Below are 18,324 nucleotides of genomic sequence, written 5' to 3'. Positions count from 1 at the left end.
TAATCAAAATACAATACCTCCTAGAAAATAAGGCCACGGCGCTCGACCAATACCTGTCTAGGATAGGGCTGCCATACGTTCCGGTACGCCGGGACATGTCCCGGTTTGGATCATTGAGTCCCCGTGTCCCGGTCAGTAATTTGACCGTTTTGAGATTCATATTTCCTTATTTAGGGTAGATGAGACAAAATTTGTTTTCATGGAATCTCAACGGATTCCAGTAATCACTAAGCTGAAATACTGTTTCCGTTGCTCAAACATTATTTTTCTGAAACTGGATTGAAAAAGGATTGAAAATAAAATTATTAAAATTGGACACATGGCCAAATAAATTGTCTTATACAATCACTTTATTTTGTATTGAATCTTAAGAGGACCTCAATATTTCTATATGAAATATTTTCGCTCTCAGTGCGGATAACTCAAATAGGTACTTACTTCGAAGTAAAATAAAGGCGAGTTTTTTTTCATTAGAAGAAATTTTTTCCAAAGACATCATAATTATCGGTTGTCCAGCGCACATAATTCACAAAACTTCTTCCACTTCCGCCGATATGATGTCAATTTCTGTGCAGTCTATTGGTCTTAAAATTTTCAAATATTTTTCGATATTTTCTGAAAGGGTCGAATGATGAAAGGTTTTCATTAGTACGCAGAAACAACTTACAGTATAAAATGACAAACGTAGAATTTTATATTTATGTGAGAAAAAAATTGATTGGAAAGGCCATAACTTTGAAATATATAAATGGGCTAAAAAAAATGGCACCGAGGATCAAGCCTATAAAAAAGGGTACCATACCTATTTGTTTATTGCTGCGACTTTATGTTGTTTTTATTGCGAGTTGATGTTATTTTTGTTCTTTATAAATTATTTCAGATATGTCTGAATAAATCTTATTTTTTGGGGAATGTGTTATAATTCAACTACTACGTGCAAAAAACTCAATAATCCTATAGAAACCCTGGATTATTAATAAATGAATACCTCTCAGATGAGGTTTTAATTTTTGTGTGATATTTTAACCTATTTTTGTGCCACTTGTCCCGGTCGATGTCCCAACATTTATGGCAGCCCTAGTCTAGGAGGTATTGGTGCAGATCGTCGAATGAGCATCCGGATGATTGCCGGGGCTGTAAACGCTGATAAAGAAACGGTCATACATTTATTATTTCCTGAGTGTGGGTCATGTTTGTGTTTTCTTCGATGATAGGGGTGCTCTGGGCTGTCGCTTAGTTTTTCGTACACTGGGGAGCCAGATTTTTATTCGCCGTTATAGGTTGATTTTGTTCGAGGGTCGGGGAGCTCCGTTGGAACACATTATATATTGTTCGATGCCGGTCATATGACAATATTACGAATATTATGAACGAGCACTTACAGTTCCTGACTAACCTGACTTTATGTCAGTATTTTCCTCATTTTTCTCCTTCTTTATTTGATATACCTACCTCTACATTATCTGTTCAAATATGTGAGAATCCAATTATTGAAAGAAAATCTTTTTAAAGGGCAAGGTCGAGTAAATCAGCTCGGTGAAGTGTTCATCAACGACAGACCTCTTCCAAACCACATCAGGTTGAGGATTGTGGAGTTGGCAGCTCCTTGGAGTGAGACCTTGTGTGATTTCTAGGCAACTTCGAGTTTCTCACGGTTGTGTCAGCAAGATACTCAACAGATATCAGGAAACTGGTTCTATAAGACCAGGAGTCATTGGCGGTTCTAAGTCTAGGTTAGCAACGCCCGAAGTGGAGAATAGGATTGAGCAGTACAAGAGAGAAAACCCTTCTATCTTCAGTTGGGAAATCTGGGAAAGACTAGCCAAGGAAGGCATCTGCGACAGAAGCACGGCACCTAGTATATCCGCGATTTCAAGACTACTTAGAGGACGTGGAGTAGAATCTGACGATAAATCTTCCGACAACGAGGCAGGTTCGGATTGCGAAAGTGAGCCAGGCATCCCTTTAAAGCGAAATCAGAGACGTTCCAGGACTACCTTCACTGCTCACCAATTAGACGAACTCGAAAAAGCCTTCGAGATGACTCAATACCCAGATATCTACACCAGAGAAGAACTGGCACAGCGTACCAAACTAACTGAGGCTAGAATACAGGTTTGGTTTAGCAACAGGAGAGCGAGACTTAGAAAGCAACTATCATCATCTTCGACATCTTACTCTTCCGTGGGCGTTATAGGCGCACCCTATCCTGCCCCAGCAACCCTTTACAACACCCTGGAACAACCCGTAGGAGAAGGAGGCTTCCCAAATGGCAGCAGTTCCAGTCAAATGTCCGACTTATACGCAAGCCACTCTTCGTCACCAAATCTGCCAAATCCACCAATGAACCTACAGAACCCTTATTCTTCCTCCTCTATATATCTTCCACACCATATTCTCCCACTATCCCAAAGCATGAATATAACCCCCGCGCAAACCAGCTGCGTATCTTCTAACCCCTCTCCCGAAACACTTCCTTCTTCGTCGCATTTTGCATCAGGGATCGGAAGCAAGGATACCAACGCCAACAACATAGGACAGTCAGCTAGTCCTAACAGCCATCATGATGGTTATATGCCGAACATACCTATTACTAACGGAAGTTTGGCTATCATTGGATCAAATAGTGGAAGCAATGCCAATGAAATACCACCAACCTCATATTCAGAAAACAACCCACAAATACATTCCATCGGAAACCAGTGGATGATGTCACCCAATCAAATCAAAAGAACCTCGAGCCCCATAGAAAATTAGTCTTTTGTTCCACCAACATGTAAGCCCGTTTTTTCAACCTTCGCCCAAAATAATATCCACAGAATTTCGGTCAACCTTTCTATGGGTGGTACTGAAGATATATGTTCTCAAAACTCACAGTTCTAAACTTCACCTTTAATCTGTAATACTTTTTTTTTGGAAATGAAAATATAGTAAAACTAGTTCCATTTTATCCTCTTGTCTTCTTCATATTTTTCACTAATATTATGTTTTTTGTTTTTACCCAGTGCTGAACAATTGAAAAAGCTCAAAGAATACAAGAACTCTTATGAAGAATTAACTGAGGCCGAACAATTTTGTTTGAAAATATGAAAGATAGATAGGTCACTGCCCAGTTTGAAATTTTTGCAATTCATTCATAAGGAGATATCATCTCCTCCACCACAAACACGGAGTCGATAAAGAGATCAAGGTGGAAGTCTACCAAGTAGAGAAAGAAGAGCCTCTCTTGTCGGCAGAAGAAGAAATTGTCGTGAAACACGAAGAGTTCTACCAAGTAAAGACAGAAGAAACTTTCTGAAGTTGTCAATGGAGAACTCATCATTAAATTAAATTGTTAGATGGAAGTTGAGCCAGCTAAGGAATTATCAAACTCAAACATACCTTCACCACCTCCGCCTCCCATGCTAGTACCTTCTCTTTATTTATGCAACTCAATTTTTCCCCCACTTCATTCCAGAGAAATCTAATTGGGATTATAGCGCCAGAGTTAAGGAACAAAGTTGGCGATATAGTAAAAAGCAATGGTACTATACAAAAAGGTTTGCCCCAAAAGGCATATCATGGAAAAACAGGACATGTGTGCAACGTAACCCCTCATGCTCTATGGGTTATAGTCAATAAGAAAGGGTTCTTAAGAGAATTTAATCTCAGGGTTGAACATGTATCGCATTCCACATGCAGACTGATTTCTTAAACAGAGTGAAGACTAATGAGAAGCTAAGGAAAGAAGCTAAAGAGAAGAAAAAGCCCCCTCAAAAACCTATACCAAGCCATATTATTAGCGACGAAATAAAACCAGTTTGTCTGGCGCTAATATCTTATGAATTCAATGCATAAACTCCAAAGACAACTGGGAAAGGCTCTACAAGCCAAAGAGGAAATAGAGGCTAAACTTAATATATTATGTGAAAATTCTGTTAAAACAGCAAGTAGCGAAAAAGTATTGGAGAAAGAAAATGAGAGATCATTGGAGGGCGAGAATGACAACTCAATTCCTCCTGCACCACCAATGCAGGAATCATCGAGCATATCTTCACCACCTCCGCCTCCCATGCAAGTATCTCCCCCTATGGATGGCATTCCATCTTTGGCTCCAAAAATGGCTTCAGCTGTGCCCTTACCACCAAGCTTGCCAAACAAGAACCAAAACTATCCGCATAGTCTTAAGCCAAAGAACAAGTGCAATACGTCAGTACCACTGAAAAAGGCGAATTGGACAGCAGTACGTAGTTTTATTTCCGTCGTATTTCTAGACTTGTCATTTTATTTGTCTGATTCGATTATATTTTTTATCAACTTATTCTGATTTTTATTTCATAAGCACATCTTAAAATGAATTAAATGAAATTAATTCCATTAGCATTAACATTAAATTTTATTTATTCACAACCTGGCCCTATATTCAGAATAGGTTCAGATAGGTTGTGAATTTTCACCTGAACTCTTTTGCAGCGCCAGTAGCAGTTCTTACGATGGTAGATTCAAGTCCACACATAATGGGATTTCACAGGTATGTATTTTATTTTCAAGGTGTACGCTTCCTCGCAAGTATATAAATTAATTCTTTCTTCTCAAAAAAAGTTGTTCATAAAAGTTGTGAGGGTAGTCATGGCAGCCTTTTCGGGAAATGAATTTATAGTGCTCTGAAAAACTCGAAATCTTGATGCAAGAATGCCAAAAGCGCATTCTCCACAATACACCTGGCCGTAGATTATCTATAGTTGAATATAATTTGATCGTTCGAGAGTTTATTTCCTCTATTGAACTTTCATGAGACTTTGAGACTCTTCAGACTAAGGGTGTCCAGGTAGGAAACATTTAGCCCTATTCTGTAACTTCATATCGAATAAAGATGGTATAGATCGAAATCCTTGGTACAGGGAGACTCTTCGCTCCAAATGATCTTATTGAAAAAATCTGGATCTGCATGATGTTTTCGCAAAATTTGCCGGCAAAATTGAATTTCGTTGAGGTGAATAATTATGCGAGTAATATTTTCGCACGTAAACAATTACCATTGTTCACTAAGTAATGCAATATCGAAGATTTCTTAACAGAATTGACAAACTTGATTTTGTCAGAAATGTACCCATTTGGATAAAAACAGCCATATCTTTTTTCTTTGAATAACAAATGACTTGTGTGATACCTCTTTGAAATCACTATAAAATAGACAATTTATTGGTGTAATGTGCAGCAATAGCTCGGTACATTTTTTTTCCACTACGATGGGCTAAACTTCATGAACAAAATAATCCACAACCAAAATTTCCAATAAAAATAGGTATTTCTCATAGCCCCCCTTTGAAATTTTCGGAGGATGTTTTTAACGTAAACGTTAAATTCATTCTTCAGCAATATTTTACTGAAAAAATTAACTAAAAAGATGTAAAATTGTACCAACCGTAAGGACAAAACTATTGAAGGGGGCAAAAATTCATTATTTTCAAAAAAAAAAAAATATCTCGAAAACAGTAAGACTTTTATGATGGGAATTTTGTCATAGCAGGTGGGTTATCCTTTGATCTACATTCTCCCTCGGTTTGACGTGGTCTTTACGGGACACCTGTATATCGATACATTTCGATAGTGTCATAAAATATCGGTACAAATGGAGTTCCGAGTTACCGGCTACCGCCATTACCGATATACAAATATACTCTATAAAAATATTCATCCTGAACTACTCATCCTCATATCTTTGAAGAAGAATTCATACGAGGAATGGCCTTATATCTAGTATATTCCTTATTATTCTTTAGTTAAATATTGTTTACATCCCAATTACTTTAATTTCATGTTAAACAACAAATAACTTGAAGATTCAGGAGAATATTGAGCTTGATTTTATAAACAGTAGTTTAAAAGTTCCTCACTTGATGAGTTGGGTTGTCAACAACAAACGTCATTGTGAAGGAGGCGTTTAATAATAGCAATTAAAGTTTAACTCAAATTTCAATTTCCATAGATTTGTATTGTCAAAACTTTAATTCGCCAGCGTGCGAACATTAAAGAACAAATTTTCTGATACACGGCTTCATCATTTTGGAATTATTCCCATATCAAAAATCCAAGATGACCGATTCAAAATATTTCACCACCACTAAAAAGGGTGAAATATTCGAGCTCAAATCAGAATTGAATAATGATAAGAAAGAGAAAAAGAAGGAAGCCGTGAAGAAGGTAAATTGAATCCTATGGATGATCTTTTTAGCAAGTAATGTACCGTTTCTTCAGGTAATAGCTTCCATGACTGTTGGAAAAGATGTATCAGCTTTGTTTCCGGATGTTGTAAATTGTATGCAAACTGATAATTTGGAGCTTAAGAAACTTGTATATCTGTATTTGATGAATTATGCCAAGTCTCAACCAGATATGGCTATTATGGCTGTAAATACCTTTGTAAAAGTGAGTTCTAAATATGTTCACACTTGAATGTTACTTTTTTCCAATCAATGGTATTTTACGTCATATTTTTTGTAGGACTGTGAAGATCCCAATCCTTTGATTCGTGCACTTGCTGTTCGCACAATGGGGTGTATTCGTGTTGATAAAATAACTGAGTACCTTTGTGAACCTCTACGGAAGTGCCTCAAAGATGAGGATCCCTATGTGAGAAAGACAGCTGCTGTCTGTGTTGCTAAACTCTATGATATTTCTTCAGGTAGAAACTAATGATAATAAAAAATATCTAAAGCCAACATTAAGAAGAATCCTGAAAATAACAAATGAGAATTGAACCAATAGCATTTAATATTTTTGTAGTTTAACTTGAAAGTACTTAATTTTTCTTAATTTTTAATTAGGTCTAGTTGAAGATCAGGGTTTCTTAGACCAACTAAAAGAATTGCTTAGTGATTCAAACCCAATGGTGGTGGCGAATGCCGTGGCTGCTTTATCAGAGATTAATGAAAGTAGTCCGACTGGTCAACCACTAGTTGGTAAGTAATATGAAAAAATTTTTTATTTAGCCAATTCAAAAATATATATATTTTATTGTAGAAGATCATTTATGATTTTGTTGAATTTCAGAACTTAATACTTCAACCATCAACAAGCTTCTTACTGCCCTGAATGAATGCACAGAATGGGGACAAGTGTTCATCTTGGATTCCCTATCTAATTACAATCCAAAAGATGATCGGGAAGCTCAAAGCATCTGTGAAAGGATAACTCCTAGGCTGGCACATGCTAATGCTGCAGTTGTTTTGTCTGCAGTTAAAGTAATACCCACCAAAATTACAAGTTATTGCTTAAAATAGTAGACCTTTTATTTCAGGTTCTAATGAAAATGATGGAAATTCTTGCATCTGATACAGAGTTTTGTAGCAGTTTGAGTAAAAAGTTAGCTCCACCTTTAGTTACCTTACTTTCATCTGAACCTGAAGTCCAATATGTGGCATTAAGAAATATTAATCTTATTGTACAAAAGAAACCAGACATTCTGAAGCATGAGATGAAGGTAATATGAGATGAAAGTTCATTGACCTGATGTATATAATTAAGATAATAAGTTAGTGTACACTTTCAGACTAGTTTAAAAAAAATTATATTCCAGTTATTTATTATGCTTCTGAAAAGCATTCAGGATATGAATCATTAAGCATAGTATCGAAAAGGTACATTGCAATATCATTCAAAATGATATGATGATTTTATAGAGAAAAAATTGAAATCGATATCCTCGTTGTTTTCTAATATATCTCTGGAAAGAAAAAATGTCATCTTATTTTAAATTACTTCCAAGTTTTCCTGATCATTAGTTTCACATTATCTCTGTGGATGGATCTTAGACCATGAATAAAGTACATTCCTTTCTGCAGGTGTTCTTTGTGAAATATAATGATCCCATTTATGTGAAACTGGAAAAATTGGACATTATGATTCGATTGGCCTCCCAGGCAAACATTGCACAGGTTCTAAGCGAGTTAAAGGAGTATGCCACAGAAGTCGATGTTGACTTTGTCAGAAAAGCAGTCAGAGCTATTGGTAGATGTGCCATCAAAGTTGAACCTTCTGCTGAAAGATGTGTATCCACTTTGCTTGATTTGATTCAGACCAAAGTGAATTACGTTGTACAAGAGGCCATTGTTGTCATCAAGGATATATTTAGGTAAGTGAATCATTGAATGAAAATTGCAAATTTGTGAATAGACCTTTTTTTGAGAATTTAGAAAATTTTTTAATTCTTCAAAATGTATGGAGTTGGCAAAATTTGTTGTCGAGCGAGTTAGAAGAAAACACCACCTGTCCTATGAAATTGTGTTTTCAAGCCACTTAGTCTCGTTATGAAAATAGACTTTTTGCAAAAATTCAATTACTTGTGGTATTACTACTGAAAATCTCACTAGAAAAAAAATCAAAACTATATTCCTGCTTTTCAGTGAAAAACGAATTTTTTGAGAATTTAGTTTCTTTTTGATTTATTCTTTTATTCAACTTGAGAGATTTATTATGATATTTGAAAATTTTGTAATTCCTCAAAATGTATGGGTTTGGCAAAATTTGTTGATAGTGAGTTAGAAAAATACCACTTGTCCTGTGGACTCATTGTGTTTTCAAGCCACTCAGTCTCGTTATGTAATAAATAAACATACTTTTCGCCAAAATTCAATCATTTGTGCCACTTGTTACTACTTAAAATTTCAGTAGAAAAAGAATCGAAACTATTTTCCCGCTGTTTGCTGAAAAGTTGAATAATTAGTAGCATGGCATTACCATAACAACTATCAAATTTGCATTCTATGATCTATTAATATGATGGGCGCGTTCAGTAGATTCAACAGTTGAGGAATAGTTGTCAATAATATATGAATTTTCTGCTGAAAGCATTCTTTCAGTTTTTGCTAAGGAGCTGTTGTCATCTTTTGTAGCGAATTTATTTTATGCTACTTTTTGGTATTAACATGTTGAGTAATTGACATTAGTGACAGTGATTTTGGAACGAAATTTATAGCGTATTCGACTGGCTGCACCAGTTCAATTAATTCAAGCTAATTATGTCATTTAGCACTACAAAAATTCGAATTAATTCGCACTGTTGCAGCCAGTGGAATATGCTATAAAATTTCAAATATAGCAATAATAGAATCTGAAACATATATGTTTATTAATATTCTGAAATGTTACTCTGAATAAAAATTGAAAAATAAAATAGTAATAATACCGAAAGCGCCCAATATGGTTGCATTTGTAACTCATTCAAATAATTAAAATTATAAGCACTTCAGGTTTTAAAGAAAAAAACTTTTCTTGAAAAACGATGTTTATCTTTATTGCCATTATCTAGTTTTATACAGGATCCAACTGTTTTCAGTCATTTCAGCTTTTTAAATCCAATTATCAAGTACTTATCCTAATCTGAATATTATGCTTTTAGAGTAGTGAAATACTGGAATGCATTTAACCCTTAAATGGATTTACAATATTTAACTTGATTACAGAAGTACACCTAACCTACAATTCACAATTTCCATGTAATAATGCATCTAACAAAGCCTCAAAATTTTAAATTCTGGAAACATTGAAAAAAATTACGCCAATTGTCTTACTACCTTTTCGAAGACATCATAAACCTTCTGCATTTGGTCACACAGATTCACATTTAAGTTGGCTACCAGCCCCTTTTCACTAAGAACTAAATGAATCCCTTGTTCAGCACAAATCTTATGAAATTCTTCCTCCCTCTCTGCCCTATTTCTGTCTCCTTTAAACTTGAATACCTTGAAAGGTGATTTGGGGTGGCTGATAACCTCAAAATCGCATCTTTCTAAGAAATCATGGACTTCATTGGCTAATTTGACCAACCTACTTGGCTTATCACCCATCAACTCTATGGATTTTATGGCTATTTGTGCTAGGTAGGTTGGTAGAGAGGCAGAGAAGATGTACCCTGACCCTGAAAGCCTCTGATGTTCAATGACAGCATGAGAGCCAGCACAGTAGCCGCCAATAGAACCCAGAGCACCTTCAATGGTGCCAAAGGTCATATCAATCTTAGAGATATCTACTCCAAAATGCTCAGTTAGCCCCTTGCCGTTCTTACCTAGTACCCCCAAGGAATATGTCTCATCCAAAAAGATCCTCATTTTGAACTGCTCGGCTACTTCAACAAATTTTGGGAGGTTGCACAATTGACCAGTACACCAGGACACTCCTTCCACAATGAGAAACTTTCTGGAGGGTTTTTTCTTAGCCTCTTCAATCCTGATCTTTTCCACTTCATTTAGAAGACTTTCGGGGTCATTGTGATTGTAGTAAACAACTCGGCTCTTGGAACTGGCCAAGCCATATTTTATGGCTTCATTAGATTCTTTGTCAGCAAAGACAACATCTTTGCGTTTGATATAGGCAGCTATAGAGCTGGAAATGGCAACAAATCCATATGAATAAATTATGCATTCTTCAGCACCAAGGAAATTAGCTATTTTTTCTTCAAGAGCCAGGTGAACATCGGTAGTCCCTAAAAAAACGGTTTATGAATTTTTTCTATTAATTTGTCTTTTCATTGATTCTTCTTGTTTTTTCTGTAAGAAGTAGGAGCTGAAGAGAAAGATAAGAATTCTATGAGAAATCAAATTTTTTAGTGCTCATTTACCATTCTCTTTTTCTTTAATGTCTCTTTTCAATAGTAAGCATTTTAATAAATATTTGAGCTCAATTTAACAAAATGATGCAGGACCTAATTTCATTACCATAAAATGCTCTAGGACCACAAGTCCCAACTCCATATTTTCTTATAGTCTCTTCTGCAGTTTTTTTTATTTCCTCATCATCAAGCATACCCAAAAAGTTGGTTTTGGCCAAGTCTACTACCCCGTCCTTGTTTTCAACTGCAAGTATTTCATATATCTTATTTGGATCATGTTTGTACTCTATCAAGGGTTTTGGTTTGAATTGATTCAGACGTTCTTGCAAAAGCTTCTCGTCAAGCATGTTTGTTGATCTGAAAAAAAAAGTAATTAATAGACCAGTTGTATGTATTCAAATATTTACATTTCCAAAGGAATGGCAAAAGACTTATCTTCATTCATCATTTTAGTTCCTAAGTATTCAAAATGAAGTTCTTGAACAAAAAAAGGTGTCTTTCTGGTAGAGTATCTGAATATTAAACAACTTATCGTTGAACTGGCAATATTGTTTGAATTAAAGAATTTAATTGCTTCTAGATAACATTGAAATGATAAAATTAACACATTATTATGTTATCTTAATCTAGATTAGTCATTGGAAAGTGAAAAGTTGTAATTGTTTCTGACAAAAGTTAACTCTTCATGCCAGTTCAAAATGCCTGAGCATTTTCATTCAGAATGACTTTAGCTAATGAATTATTTACTTCGCAAAAAAAAATCACTTACACCAAAGTAGGTTTTGTGCTTGAGTTCATTTTAATAGCAATGTAATATTTTGACTTATGATTTACTGTGAATTAAAAATTCTATGATATGATTATCACATGATGTAGCTTCAAATAATCCTTATGAAAACAAGTGGATTATACTATATGATGAAGTATTTAGGCAACAGTGTGCTATTTACAATTCCAAACAATTGTTGAATCAATTTCAATTTTTTCGGAATCAAAATTGATTTTTCCCATATTAGTTTTTTTGGTAATTAATTTAATCAATGAAGTGAATATTTTTCAATTTCTTTTTGGGAAGGAATGAATCTCGGTAAAAATGATAAACATTTCATGTGTGGCAAATTAATTGTTGCCATAAACTAAAAAGTTAAACGTAGATTTGATTTGAACGAAATAACATGAATTTTCTGAAGTCATAAATATACTACCTATTAAAATAACTTCATACAATAAATCTCGCTCTACTTACTTTGGAAAAGGATTAAATTTAGATAAAGTTTGTTAAAATAATTTTGCTTCTACTTGTTCCTTTTATATAGACGCGTCAAATCAGACTTTTTCTCAAATAAATAATAATAAAATTCGAAGTATTGACCTACATTTGTAGGTTAATTTAATGTTTAATGACAATTTGTAAGGTGGGGCAGCGAGAAAAGGATAGAAATATGGATGTTTCTTTGTGTATATTCTATGTGATGAATATAGTTTCTATGACTATTCCTCCAGTGGCGTAACTAGGATGGGGTTTAGAGGTAAAAAAAATCTATTCGGCATAATAAAAGAACTCTGAATAAAAAGTTAATAATAATAATAAAAATATTTATAATTTTTTCAAATTTGTTACTTCACTTTTTTTTTAAAAGATTCTGAGTTTTGTTTACTGTACCCCAACAATCAGTTGGCACGAAATAGAAAAGCAATAACAAATAGGAATTAACTAATCAAAGAGCTAATTCAATAAAGGAATAAGATATCGCTACTACCCTTAGTTTTCTTTATTATCGGTATACAGGGTGTTTCCTAAACATGCGGCAAAAATTCAGGGGGTTGTTCCTTGGACTATTTTAAGCATGTTTTGTCCTTGGATGATTTTTGAAAAACCTCTTTGTTTCGAAGATACAGGGCGAACAACATTTTTCATATTTTTAAAATTAATAATAGTTTAAATAAAAATGCGTACCGCACTGTGTTTACTAAGTAGGTACAATTTATTTTTAAATTTGTTTAACAACAATCCAATTACTAAAAACGGACTTAAACCCCTTAGATTATTTCCTATGGGGCCATCTAAAATCATTAGTTTATACCACTCCAGTAGAAAATGTGGAAGACTTGCGAAATCGGATAATTGCTGGGTGTAACTTAATAAGAAATGATCCTGGTGTTTTTGAAAGGGTTCGGCAGTCAATGAGGAGAAGATTGGATGCTTGTATGCTGGCTAGAGGTGGTCATTTTCAACAGTTTTTGTAGGTTGAGTTGAATTTTCATGTAATTTTTTATAATAAAATGTTATTATCTGAAATTTTGTTTCCCCTATATCTTCGAAACAAATAGGTTTTTCAAAAATCATCAAAGGACAAAATATTCTTAGAATAGTCCAAGGAACAACCCCCTGAATTTTTGCCGCATGTTTAGGAAACACCCTGTATAAAAGAAATACCGAATGCTATCATAATGACAACGATCATTGCTTCAACTTATTCATTATCATGATACATGAAGTTTATAGTCTATATTTGAAATAGAATGATTGAGATTCATATCCATATAGTAGATGACTTTTACGTTACTCTCTATTGTTTTAATATTTACAATTATTATCTTTTGCAGGAAATACCCTAACAAATATGAGAGTATCATTAGTACACTTTGCGAAAACCTAGACACTTTAGATGAACCTGAGGCTAGAGCCAGTATGGTGTGGATCATTGGAGAATACGCTGAGAGGATTGACAATGCTGATGAGCTCCTCGACAGCTTCTTGGAGGGTTTCGCTGATGAGAATGCTCAAGTTCAACTACAGCTGTTGACAGCAGTTGTTAAGTTGTTCCTGAAACGACCGGCACACACGCAAGCGCTAGTGCAGCACGTCTTAAGCCTGGCAACTCAGGACTCAGACAATCCAGATCTCAGGGATAGGGGATTTATTTATTGGAGGTGATGAAAAATAAAATTCTGCCAACTTTTCGTAAATTTCCAAATATACCTTTTTTTAACAGGTTATTGAGTACAGATCCTGCTGCAGCAAAGGAAGTGGTTTTGGCAGATAAACCTCTTATTTCTGAAGAAACAGATCTGTTGGAACCCACTTTACTTGATGAACTCATTTGTCATATTTCATCTTTAGCCAGTGTTTATCACAAGCCGCCTACTGCGTTTGTTGAAGGTCGCAGTGCAGGTAAAAAAAATATTAAACAATTGTTTACTATTTTGCAAATTACTGTTTTTTACTTCAGGTATAAGGAAAACCCTCCCAGCTGCTAAGCCTGGTGTCGAAGAACCTGCACCAGAAGCTACAGTAATTCCTAGTCAGGAGTCCCTTATTGGAGATCTTCTATCTATGGACATCAGTAGTACCATCACACCGGCACCCACTGCACAACCAACATCCAATGTTGACTTGCTTGGTGGCGATTTGGATATTCTGGTATGTTCATTTCTCAAGAAACAAATTCTAACAGTGAAATATTATAAATATGTTAAGCAAACAGCACTAAAATTACAAGTGTTTGAAATTCTTTTAGACTAACCTACTTGTTCAAATTGCAGTTGAGTGGTCCAAGTCCAGATTTAACAAGTGGTGTTCAACCATCAACAACAGGTCTTCTGGGGGATATATTTATGTCTACAGCGCCAGTGAAGCTCAATCCTCCAAAAACATGTTGGTTACCGGCGGAAAAAGGCAAAGGACTGGAACTTTTCGGTACATTTTCTCGTAGAGGAGGTCAGATGGGGATGGATCTTACCATAACAAATAAAGCAATGCAGGTAAATCATATATATATATATATATATATATGTATATATTGAATGAAATTTAATTAAGGACAACAATAGTTATTATATGTATATATATATATATATATATGTTCGGATAGGTTTCCGCGGTAGGAAATATTTGAACTTTGTGTGTTCCGGATTGGACCGCGTCTAATATTTTGTCGTGTTCGACGTTTCGGCTCCGATTTTGGAGCCATTTTCAAGAACCGTTGACTTTACGCCGGGGTCTCAATCTGCCTACTCCCCAGGTATCATCAACAAGAGTATTCTCGTAGGTGTGGTTATCTTCCGTCCCTCGAGGCAACTGGAAGATAACCACACCTACGAGAATACTCTTGTTGATGATACCTGGGGAGTAGGCAGATTGAGACCCCGGCGTAAAGTCAACGGTTCTTGAAAATGGCTCCAAAATCGGAGCCGAAACGTCGAACACGACAAAATATTAGACGCGGTCCAATCCGAAACACACAAAGTTCAAATATATATATATATATATATATATACATAGCAGTTGACCAATTAAGAAAATCGTGTATAAAGATTTTGTAGCAAATGTGTGTAGGCTTTAGACTCCACGGAGATTGAACATCATCTATCATTTAAAACTTCATCCGAGTTCATCTCGAACGTGTTTTGCGGTGTTTACAACACATAAGAATATTGAACAACACTCTGTTGTAAAATGTGGATTACAAATGAACTTTTGTGTGCTGAAGCAATGAAAATGTTATATAATTAGTCAAAAAGATTAGAAAGCAATTCCTGCGTTCAAAAATGTTTTGATGATTTGATTATTAGTTGGCTTACATGAATATTTTCGTAACAGACGTACTTTTGAGGCAATATTACAAATATTCTGTATTTTGTTGACCAATTTTCAGTATAGTATATCCAAAGTTACTTGAACTACTCCATAAAAACGCTTCCAGATGTCCCTTTGATGGGACATCATACCGCGATCAGCTAAATACCAGGGTTTATTTCAAATTATTGTTAGGCAATGAATTTATTGGTCCCAAAGGAATTTCTGGAAACTTGACCAACCCTTGTATAATCGAAATATTCTGGTTTCCTCCAAGTGACTTTGGATATACTATACATATTTTGACATGGTTTTATAGAAATTGTTGAAAGCAAACGATAATAGTTTAACATCTTTTAGGCTATGAGTGGATTTGCGATCCAATTCAACAAAAATAGCTTCGGTATGTCGCCCATCCAGCCAATGAATGTGGGACCCTTACCACCTGGCCAGAGTCTTGAGTATCGCTTGCTTTTAAATACAACTGGTCCAGTACAGAGAATGGACCCCCTAACCACTCTTCAGGTAGCCATCAAGAACAATGTTGACGTATTCTACTATGCATGTCAGATTCCCCTGCAAATACTCTTCACCGAAGATGGTACCCTGGACAAAAGAGTATTTTTGACTACTTGGAGAGACATCCCTTCTGCCAACGAAGTAAGTAAAACATATTGCCTAATTTGCAGAAAATAAAGAAATTATTATTCTATTAAAATGGTAATGACTTTACTGTTGCTTTATAATTCTTCAAAAATACTCATCTAGATGCAAATGTGTGCAATGTTTTTTTGCAAAAGGAAATAATATTACTGTGCATTTCATTTGAAACTGATGATTCAAATTGTTGCAAAATTAGGATATTTATATAGAGAATTTCAAAACCTTTTAAATTATGTGTTATATTCTTTTTTATTGAAAAATCATCAAGGATTTATTGACTTTCTTCATGGGGTATCAATTGCTTAAAATATATGCTTTCCTTAAACAAAAGATCATGTCTTTTTGTGTTCGCTCAAAAATTCCGTTTCCATGTGTTGTTTTACTTTCTTTTTATATATCTTTTGTTCACGTGTTGATTTCGTTTGGTGAGAATAATAATATATATATATATATATATATATATGATCTACATTCATTTTACCTTTCGGTGTTTGGATTTTAAATAAAAATACATTCCAATAAATGAAACTTAACTACGATCTAATGAACTTTTTCCATTCAGCCCTGTTAGTCGCTAACTCTTTCACTTCTTTGAGGTTCTTTCCTCTCCTCTGTATTTCTCTCATTATTGTCCCATCCCAAGTCTGTTGTGGTCTTCCTCTCTTTGGCTTCTTTTCTATTCTCGCCTCCCATACCTTTTTAACTTGTGTATCATCTTCCATACGCTGTAAGTTTCCACCATCCCATCTGTCTCTCTCCCACATATGATTCTAGTGAATTCACCTCCACAATAATAATAATAATCTTTATTCATACGCCAAATTAACAGAAGTGATAAAGCTAACCTAGAATAAGAACATTGGCTTGTTCTACAACCACATGAACTAGAAATGTGGTTTCTCTAATTCTGTGGTTATTCCGTTCATTCTTCCACATCTTGTAGAACAAAATCGTGCGAGAATATATCAGAAACGCACTGTTTTTATGGTTATATTTTATTATTCTATGTTGGCACACCGAACTTTCCGCAACGGCTTTATCTGTCAATTCATCAATCTGGCTTAAAGAAATCAGTTCTGCCAACCAACATTTTTCAATGCAAAAATCACTAAATTATATTTATGGAAATATTTCATTAATTTCAATGAAAATGCAATGAATTAGAGAAAATAATGTATAATACTCGTACAGAAGGCTCATTCTACCACTCGTTCATTCCAAAACTCGCCACTTCGTGGCTCGTTTTTGAATTTTGAACTTGTGGAAGAATATATCAATGCCTTCTGCCCTTGTATTATAAATAACTATTTCGCACATTTTGAATACTATACTTTTCCTATGATGGTGGGAATAGCCAGTAAACTTTCTGAAAAGAGTTGACACAATGTCGATTACATTGGATGGTTTTCCTCCACTTATATACTTGTGTTTAGTGGACTTTTGATCCAGAATAAAAAAATTTACCTGACAGTCACTCAGTATATATGCATATATTCAGGTCGCCAGTACGCGAGTAGGCACGTTAATTGTGATCTCCAAGAGGATCTAATATTGTATTCTTTCTAGTGAGAAACAAGTGCTAGAGTAATTTCTTTTATGTAAGATATTAATAAAAATTAAATGTCAGTCTACTTTCATAATTTCTCATTATTGATCTTTTATCATATTCTACCATGAAGTGTTTCAGGGTATTCACTGGAATTTCCAAATTGAATATAAATTTTATAATGTGTTTGTTTCAGGTTCAGTACACTCTCAACGATCTCAAGGGTAGCGCAGATGTCATTTCTAACAAAATGACTCAAAGCAATATCTTCACAATAGCGAAAAGAAATGTTGAGGGACAGGACATGCTTTATCAATCTTTGAAGCTAACAAACAATATTTGGGTCCTTTTAGAACTGAAACTCACACCGGGTTCCACTACTGCCACCCTCAGTTTGAAAACTAGGTCGGTTGAAGTGGCTCCATTCGTTTTTCAAGCCTACGATTCTATTGTGAAGGCTTAGGAATGAGCTCTTCTGCTTTATTAATAAAGTTTAATACTTGCTGTAATAGTTAAGTCATATCCATTATTTGCAGTAATGTATTCAATCACTTAATGATGTGTCTCAAAAGAATACCTATTTAGGAATCGATAGTGTGAAGGACAAGTAAAAATTAACACTGAGAATATTTACTCTTCCTTTATTATCACATTTGATAATTGTTTTTAATCTATGAATTAATATTTGTGGTTTTTAATGAAACGCCCAAGTTGAATATTGATATCAAAATTTATTATATAATTTAGAAGAATTTTTATATAATTATCCCATTTCTATTCATTCCATGTATAAAATAATGTATAAGTACTGAAGTTCAAAATTTTAGTTGAATTTATTTTATTGAATATTGTGTAGAATATTAAATGTTAAACTTTTTATCTTCAGGATGTTTTTTGACTTCTCTGCAAACATAATTGGAAAAAATCAATAAGAAATACAAGGTAATA

General features: G+C 34.6%; 2 protein-coding genes and 1 pseudogene across 3 annotated transcripts; 2 read left to right on the top strand and 1 right to left on the bottom strand.

Annotated features, from left to right (window-relative positions):
* The first annotated feature begins 1,400 nt into the window (after positions 1-1,400).
* LOC123675260 lies at positions 1,401-4,300 on the top strand (annotated as a pseudogene).
* A 1,582-nt stretch (positions 4,301-5,882) lies between these two features.
* LOC123674693 (AP-1 complex subunit beta-1) lies at positions 5,883-18,261 on the top strand. The gene is made up of 13 exons (XM_045609668.1): positions 5,883-6,183; positions 6,238-6,408; positions 6,484-6,664; positions 6,807-6,941; positions 7,033-7,223; positions 7,280-7,462; positions 7,824-8,113; positions 13,196-13,522; positions 13,585-13,763; positions 13,822-14,012; positions 14,135-14,353; positions 15,528-15,827; positions 17,573-18,261. The coding sequence occupies exons 1-13, from the start codon at positions 6,076-6,078 to the stop codon at positions 17,837-17,839; spliced, it is 2,742 nt and encodes a 913-aa protein (XP_045465624.1). The 5' UTR covers positions 5,883-6,075; the 3' UTR covers positions 17,840-18,261.
* Positions 9,253-11,447, bottom strand: LOC123674694 (serine palmitoyltransferase 1). Of its 2 annotated transcripts, none has more exons than XM_045609670.1 (3): positions 11,358-11,447; positions 10,695-10,945; positions 9,253-10,462 (listed from the first exon to the last, which is right to left on the bottom strand). In XM_045609670.1, exons 1-3 carry the CDS (start codon positions 11,384-11,386, stop codon positions 9,534-9,536), a joined length of 1,209 nt encoding a protein of 402 aa, XP_045465626.1. In that variant the 5' UTR covers positions 11,387-11,447; the 3' UTR covers positions 9,253-9,533. The 2 variants fall into 2 exon arrangements, with proteins under 2 accessions (XP_045465626.1, XP_045465625.1); XM_045609669.1 differs by lacking the exon at positions 11,358-11,447 and adding an exon at positions 10,996-11,149.
* Positions 18,262-18,324: the final 63 nt, after the last annotated feature.

This window comes from Harmonia axyridis, chromosome 3 (genome assembly GCF_914767665.1).
Source record: "Harmonia axyridis chromosome 3, icHarAxyr1.1, whole genome shotgun sequence".
Lineage (NCBI taxonomy): Eukaryota > Metazoa > Arthropoda > Insecta > Coleoptera > Coccinellidae > Harmonia > Harmonia axyridis.
The sequence above is the reverse complement of the archived record's forward strand: the minus strand, read 5'-3'. Positions and strand labels throughout refer to the sequence as shown.